The sequence below is a fragment of the Ursus americanus genome, chromosome 1 (assembly GCF_024610735.1).
Source record: "Ursus americanus isolate L20-20 chromosome 1, mUrsAme1.1.p, whole genome shotgun sequence".
Taxonomy (NCBI): domain Eukaryota; kingdom Metazoa; phylum Chordata; class Mammalia; order Carnivora; family Ursidae; genus Ursus; species Ursus americanus.
This window is the reverse complement of record NC_142127.1, coordinates 81,789,006-81,797,264: the sequence shown is the minus strand read 5'-3', so window position 1 is coordinate 81,797,264 and position 8,259 is coordinate 81,789,006. Positions and strand designations below refer to the sequence as shown.

General features: G+C 37.6%; 1 protein-coding gene across 14 annotated transcripts in view; it reads right to left on the bottom strand.

Moving 5' to 3' along the window:
* Positions 1–1,695: 1,695 nt before the first annotated feature.
* The window catches only part of MAP2 (microtubule associated protein 2), a 278,987-nt gene continuing 272,423 nt past the window's right edge, over positions 1,696–8,259 (bottom strand). For all 14 annotated transcript variants that reach the window (XM_087863130.1, XM_087863100.1, XM_087863105.1 and 11 more), the window contains 2 exons: positions 5,856–5,968; positions 1,696–5,634 (listed from right to left, as the gene is read on the bottom strand). In XM_087863130.1, the coding sequence (XP_087719256.1) occupies positions 5,419–5,634; positions 5,856–5,968 (329 nt within the window). In that variant the 3' untranslated portion in view covers positions 1,696–5,418. The remainder of the gene's footprint in view (positions 5,635–5,855; positions 5,969–8,259) is intronic.

Sequence of the window (8,259 nt, the reverse complement as noted above, 5' to 3'; positions counted from 1 at the left end):
GGAGGCCACAGTTCTATTCCCTCAACAGGCCTGAGGCAGGAGATTTTAATGGAATTCGAAGGATTAGAAATGGGAACAGCTGTGGAATATTTGTGATTAAAGGCATGAGAGAAAAAAAAAATAGGGCTTTTCAAAGTGTGTGATGCTTCTTCAACATACTCAAGAAAACCTAGTAAAGGACAGTGTTTTGAAACAGCTTTGGGTTGCTGGGCTGTGTACTTTTGACAGGGACCACATTCTATCCCTGAACTATTTGGGTCAAAGTTCTAAAAGTGCCATATCGTAAAAGAGGAACATGTTTTTTCTCTATATAAGCGACATAGAGGGTTATTTTGTAATCTTACATTATATCCGAGTTACTTGTCTCTTCTCAAAGCAAGTAAAATCTTCTTTGCCTTGTTAATTAATAAAAAGAATTAAGACTTTATTGTGATTCATGCTAACACGCAATGTCTAAATCCCGCGTAATTTAGAGACTTCCTTGAAGGATAACATGGATACTAATGTAAAAAAACTGTTAAAGTCTGACGATGTTGGCTATATTGTACCAAATCTACATTATTAGCATAGGAAAACTGAATGCAAAGTGTTGACTCCATTGATTGAAGCGGGTTTCAGCCAAGTTAGAATGGTAGGTCTGGCAAACCTCCAACACAAAGACATTTCTTCCACCAGTCACAAGTTTCTACCACTTGATACCTAGACTCTTTGACAGCAGACTTGGCGATATTACCTTCTGCGTTCTTAGAAATGATTCTTACCTGTCAGCAGGCTGCTGCGAAGCTCCTTCTCCCTGGACCAGGCGAGCCGAATGCTTCTCAGAGTTTAAGGAGCAGGTGATTCATCTAAGGGAATGCTGTAAATCGGTCAGGGGTGGAGCCTGCGAATTTGCATGTTTAACAAAGTCCCACGTAAAGCCTGGACACAATTTGAGTAGCAAGGAGCTAAAAGATTTAATAAAGATAGAGAATAGGGTGTGTGGACCTACAGGAAGTCTGCCTTATGACCCGCACAGAATCAATCCCTTTCTCCTGGCAATAGCAGCCTGACTCTACTTCGGAGGGAACATTGACTTAGAAGGGAACATTTCGTCTTCACGATTAGTATCTGGAGTTCAGAAGAGGCCCTTTCTCCCTTTACTTTCCTTCGATTCCAACCACCTGTGATAGAGAAAATCATGTGACCCAACCATGGGTAATCATCAGAAGTGAGCAGGTGACCCGAGGTTCAATGATTTTCAGATCCGAGATCTTGGCCAGTGCTAGTGGGAAAGAGGCTTTCTTTGGTGGGTTGTGAAACCTGGAGCTCCCAGTGACCATCATGAAAGGGGTGCCTGCCTGAGAATAAAACCAACACAGAAGAAGCGGGGCTAAGATTTGGAAAAAGAAAGACTCCTGATGATGTCTTGTGAACACCTGGATCCAGAGTCAGAAAAAGAAAGATTCTGCCTGAGGCCTGACTTGCTGGTTACTTGAGCCAATAAATTTGCCTTTGTGCTTAAGCCAAGTTGATTTCAGTTTCTGTCACTTGCAACAGATAGCATCCTGCTAAATATAGTAGTAGGTAAAGCTTAATACACTATGGGGAGGTAATTGTAGCCTTCTCGTCATAATTTTTCCTTGATTGGACTAAGCAATATGTACGTTTGTGTGTGTAATATCTTTTTACCAGAGAAGAAACAATCTGAAACCGTAGTTAGGTGACAAGCAATTTTATTTTGCAAAACAATCACTATACAGCAACAAATACATTTGCAAATTTTGATTGAAAAACATGAACTAACTACAACCAGCCATTGAAGAAATGCCTTTCTATGGTAACAGGCTCTAGAATTATCAGAAGAAAGAACCCCCCCAGAGATTTGTAGCGGCATGTTGGAAACTTGGAATCCCAGCATACAGAGTATACTTTTTGTTGATTTTTTTTCTTTTTGCTAAAGTTGAAGTAGATTTTCATGATTGACATTTTCTGAGTTTAAAAATAAGCTCTTTCCTGCAGAGGGACTTGGCCTCAACCTACACACCCAGGCTAAAAATCCTAGGTGTAAAAAAACAAACATCGGTGCTGATTTTAGCACATCAATTTTGGAAGGATTGCCTAGAATTTGCCTTTCCAAGCCATGAATCTATTTTTTTTCCTCTTGGCTACTTAGACCATGAAGTTTATTTTCCTCATTTTTGTGGCATGAAAAATAGGACAAAAAAGTAATTGTAGCAAGGTCAGAATCAACCGCATTGAGATTATTTCTTTAACAATATTGACGTGATGTTATATTTTGACTGATGATCTCATTTCCTGCTGTTACCATATGAATGTGTGGAGAAGGCCAGCTATCGTCAGTAGATTCTTCCATTTAATGAAGTTCTCTCTTCAGCCTTCTTCAGCCATACCGAGTTGGTGTTACACAGGTGTCTTGCTTGTGGGTGGGATTTCAGCCTATCACCCTGCTGGAACTCAGCAGGAGAATCCAGAGAGAGTTGGTTCCTAAATGAACAGGGCCTTTGAAACTCATCATCAACTCGGATCTTCCCTGCATCATTATAAGGTACCCAATTATTGGTTGCAGGTGACCCAGAGGGAGTGAGTTCATTGAAGAAGCTGGCCTTTTAACTCTTCACAGCTCTGGATTACTTATGTATCCTTAAACAGGTTCTCAAAGGCTAAAGCCAGAGAGAAACTGGCAGTAATAGATCTAGAATTGGAACTATGAAGCTTTAATTTCTAGATCAGCGTATGGGTATCCCCACAAGAGTGGTGTTCAAAAAGCTTAATTTGCGTCGTTAATCTTGAGAGCGAAGGCAAGATAGGTTCCACCCCCTATCCCCATAAGAAGACATTTAGCCTGTGTGTTTCTCTCTTCTATTGGTACAAATTATCAGTTTCTTTTTGTTAACATTATAAAAAATCACATTTCCATACAAAGGAAGGGCATTTATTCATTATAATTTTGCTGTGATTTGAAATAAACCTTTGTTTTAATGCCAAATCTAGTATCTTAGGGCTTTATATAATCCGTATCTTGGGCATGTATTTGTAAGAAATGGAATTTTAATATGTAAAGCATTATTACTTTTATAAAAAATTTAAACCAGGTTGGTAAAAAATACTTATTTTGTAGGTTAAAACTGTTCTACCTAGCTGTTAACTCCTTCTTTCTAGAGAACTTTAATCACTAACACTACGAAACATGTAAGAAAATACCATAGGTCTCCACACAACTACCCTTCCTTCTCCAATTTTGTGGTGCATTTCAAGCGGAGCTGATGAATGAAACGCTCAGATAGGTCAAATCGACATCCCAGCAATTATTAGGCAGAAAATAGACACATCCACAGTCAAACTCAGTAGTTTCTAATTTTTTGACTGTCATATAAAATAATTGATTTATCAACATTTTCAGACATGTTTGCCTATGTAGAACCTCTTAGTTGAGAATGAATGCTATGTTTTTGCTCCTAGAGTTTGCTTTTTGTCTGTTTGTTTGTTTGTTTGTTTTTTGGAGGAAGTCACATTTGTTGCAATATCCAGTAGGTCACAAAATGGCACCTGTGTCTCTCTGTCTTTGCATCCCTTGGCTGCTTTCCTAGATGCTACTCTACTTCCTCGTTGCCTCATCCATGCTCATCATTTCCTCCTATATAGTCAGGAATTGATTAGGCTCACGGGGATCAGACACCTATCAGACTATTTGCCTTTAACTGTTCAGATACAATCTACCAGCCCCGAGCAAGAAAAAGAACAGATAAAATACTAAAAAATATCCACCCAGACTGGTAACTGATTGCTTATTCAGGCCATTGACTATTTCATTGCTTATTTACAAGTCTAAAATGAATGATTCATGAGAGGAATTAATTAATTTTTCATTTCCCAGACTGTAGATGAAGTGAGACCAGTATTATCTGTTGATAAGTAATACTAGGTCATACAGAGTTCCTTTATAGAGGGCAATGTAGGAATCCCCGAAAAACTGATTTAGATACCTGTATCTCAAGTGTTTTGTAGCCATAGCTTCTTGAATTACTGTACTTGTCCTTTCTGATCAGGGGATCTTTACTTTGGGTAAGGAAGCCAAATATTTTCTATCAGATAATTTAATTAGCAGGAGCTGTTTGGAAGAGTGGGACAACATGTCCCAAACTCCCTCTGTTAGTTTCAACTTTAGCAAATGGAAAAAAAAAAAAAAATCTTAAGAAGTCTGTTTCATGAATGATTACAGGAATAAAACCCAAACTATTCCATAATTCAAAATGAGATAAATCCAAAATCTTAAACCAACAATCTGTAAACCCTTTTAATGTATAACTGGACCCACCCCCACAAACTCCATGTTGGTGAAAGCAAAGAAAAATAAATTTTCCTAGCATCACGGGAGAGACTTGTATCTGGCACTAAAACAGGGTTACAGCTCTGAGTTGTTACAGGAAGCAACTTCATGCTAAAACTTTTTGTTCTTTTTTAATGTATTTTTTTTTTTTAATAGGGAAAGAACCCTGCTAACATCTACTTTCACATACCTAAAATTGCAACACCAAAGGGTGCAGGAGACACAGATACTGTGAATAAGGAAGTATAATATTCAAGTATATGAGGAAGTATCACAAATGGCCACAGAGAAATATATATATATTTATATCTATAATACTGTATCAAACAGATGGAAAGGGAGTGTGAAACTGGTAGTGTGGACACAAATCTAGCTGATCAACTGACATTCTAATCAGACACGAGTCCATCCTAATGAAAGTGCTTCATTCCTAAGAGATGCACTTTGATATCGCTTCCTCAACCACAGCTCAAATGCTTCGTAACTATTTTTAATTAGTTAAATAATTTATTGGATTGACTTATACTCTGATATAATTATCCAGGTCCCAAATGTTAATAACTTAACTGAATCTTTCTTCCCATTTATACAAAATAACACTTAAAAAAAAAAAACTTATTTCTTACATGCTCTTTCCTTCCTGCAATCAGACTCCTTGATTTAATTTAACCTGTAATAAGTTAAAATGGGCAGCTTTTATCTTTTCACCCAGCAACAGAATAGTGGAATGAGCAGCTTGGATTTCAACAAGGCCTTTCAGAATGTATGGATAGCCTTCAGGCACATGAAAGGTAAAAATGCAATTTTTAAAAATAATAATACTCCATGCAAAACAGAGCAGAGCAAAAATAATTGTCCAATTGTACTCATGTAAAGCCAGTGTCTTCCTGTTGCAAATGGAAATCAAGTCAATTTCTGCATATACTATTCATTGTTTTTTTTTTTTATAAAATTGTAACAATTACTACAGTTTGGGAATGAGATTATTTATTTTATGGTTCGTAAAGAATGAATATAACACCTGCTCAGAGCCCACTCCTGCCAAGAGCTCATGCCTAAATATTATTACTTCAATGCTAAATGAGAAATATTCACAAGCCCTGCTTAGCGAGTGCAGCAGTGACATCCTCGGCCAAAGTGGCAAGCTGAGGGGATTCGAGCAGGTTGATGCTTCCAGAAGAGGAGACATTGCTGAGTCGTCGGGGGGACGCCACGCTGGATCTGCCCGGGGACTGCGTAATGATCTCAGCTCCGTGGTCCACACGGGCCTTCGCATGCTCTCTGAAGTTCAACTTTTGGCTGTCGATCTGTTCAAGACAAGCATCAGTCCTTGTTAACTCAAGCATCTTAACTGGCCCCTAGACCTTTCACTATGTCTCAGAGCTGATGTTAATGTCACTTTTCTTCAGCTCTGCCATTCCTACAGCCTATATGTCCAGGTCTTTGATCTGTGACCAGTTTTGATGAGGAGTATTTCAGAAGGATTAAAAAGCAGAAGGCAGGATCAGCTCGCAACCTTGGTTCTTACCTTGACATTACCACCTCCAGGGACGTGGTGAGCGTTGTCAAGTGAGCCGACTTTAGCTTGGGCCTTTTCTTTGAAATCCAGTTTTACACTCTCAATTTTCACACGCCCACCACCTATGAGAGAAGAAAGATTTTTAAATGCCTTGCTACAATGACATCTTCTACTTGTGACTATTTCCCCAAAATGATTATAGTAGATAGATCATCATAAAGCACAGGAATTTTTTAGAATTTCTAGTCCATACCATTGTTCCCACATCACCCAATGACATCCTTTTTGTACCATTATATGGCTTGACCTACGTATTAATATTACTATCTTTTTCTTCTAAGCCAAACTGAAGCCTGATTTCTAGATAAGTTTCCAAAGCACTTACCTATTTTGAAACTTATCTACCTTTTCTTTTCAACTAATAAATTCTTCATAATCTACTCATGTCTAACGTACAATATCAGAGGGGCTTTCTTATCTGTATAATAAAAATTTTTAAAAGAACACATGGAAATATCCTATTTAGTCCTTTCTAAAACTTGGAACATTTATTCTCTTACTCTTAAGGGAGCAAAGTAAATTGAAATGAAGATTTTTATTCTTCTTGATGGCAATATGTCACTTTTCAAAAAAAAAAACCTATTAGGTTAGAAATGGTACACATACAGGTTATACATTCATTTGTAAATTTTCAACATTGATACCTTGACTGATGAAATTGGAGTTGGAAGCTAAGTTGTTTATGACTAGTGAGCTTTGAGAGTTTCCCATTATCATTAGCAGATGGAGTGAGAGGAAGAGAACCTTAGGAAATCCTACTATTGTACAGATGGCGTAGGACAAATCTGACACCGACTTTGATCAGATAATGTGGAGGCCATTTTGACCATGCCATTTCCCTAAATGGTAATTAGTCTGAAACCTGAGGATCTGCTGATAGATGAGAGTGCAGAGTGGTGCCCCTATCTCTGCATGCCTTTCCCAGCTTGTAAATGCAGGGAATTCAATCCCGGTAGGTACCCATTGTCCTTTAGCCTGTCCTTTAGCAATTCCGAGGGTCTGCTGATGTCTTTGACTTGAAAAGAAGCTGAATTAGACCCCTTTACCACTCCACCTGAGATTTGCTTTCACTTTCATTAGCAATTTGGTTTTGTCTGTGTACATTTCTTTGGAAGGCCAGTGGTAAATAACATCTACTATTATTATTGCTTCTCTCTCAGGATTTTGACTTGGGAGAAACATGGGGAAGATTTTTTAATTTTGGACTCTTGATGCTTATTTATCTCTGTAGGTCAAAAAGAAAGCTCTGTTAAGTCTTCACAGACTTAGGACTTGTGGTATTTTTCTCATATGATACCTAGACATTTATATTGACACCCAACTACCTGGCCAGGGGCCCCTTGAAATTATCTGGTGTTATTAGATTACATTTTGAAGATAAAGCCTTTCATTCTTCTCCTGAAACTTTAGGATGTGCACATTGTTATTTAACTCGTGTTTATAGGAGACGTGTACTTGTCCTTCCCTCAAAATATGCATTATTCCAGGAAGTGTTATTCTTCCAACATTTCACCTAGCCATATGGATTTCATATGTTAGTTGTGATGGGATTAGGGTGATTCATAAAACATACATATCTTGGTTAGAGGCTGGAGGATGTTGAGTTTCAACCTGATGAGATCAACTTTCTGGGATCTTTTCTATTTTTTTGTAGCCGCTAAAATAAATGACTCTTGAAAGCTTTTATGATTAGATGTTGGACAGTGTTATAACCCTGTTAAAATTTTTATTGAACTCTATTTTGAGAAATAGAAAAAAATGTAACATTGACCCAACATATTTCCTTTCCTTCAGAAAAGGAAGCTTGAGAAGTCTGTTTTTGTTGAAATCCTACTAGAAATTTTTATGTAACTGTTAGAGAAGCCCATGTGAATTCACAGAACTATGCCTTTGCCTCCGAAGAACTCTGGCAACTACCAGCAGCAGGAATTGTGAAGGACTATAATCTTTATCGAGCTCCATATGTCCTAAAGTTGGGATTCCACGTGTTGAACTGTTTCCTTTATTTTCTCCTTAGATATTTCACATTCCAAAGGAACTTTGTGAAAAGTTTGCCATTGTCAAGGATCATTGCGTTAACACTTTTTTATGAATTTAGTCATCCGATTCAGTTCTTATAAAAGAAAGATCTAGATTTAGAAATAGGTGGGAGTCCATGATAATAGTCTTTTATGACCAATAAATCTTACATAGACTACTTTCTTAACTATGTCACCTTTTCCTGTATATCAAGAGTCCAGTTGAATTGGGCTAATGGAATACTTACTAACTAAATTAAAGAATCTAATATTTTCTTTTGCATTTTGGAAGAAAATAGGCAGTACGGCCAAATACTTCAGTCATACTGTTGACA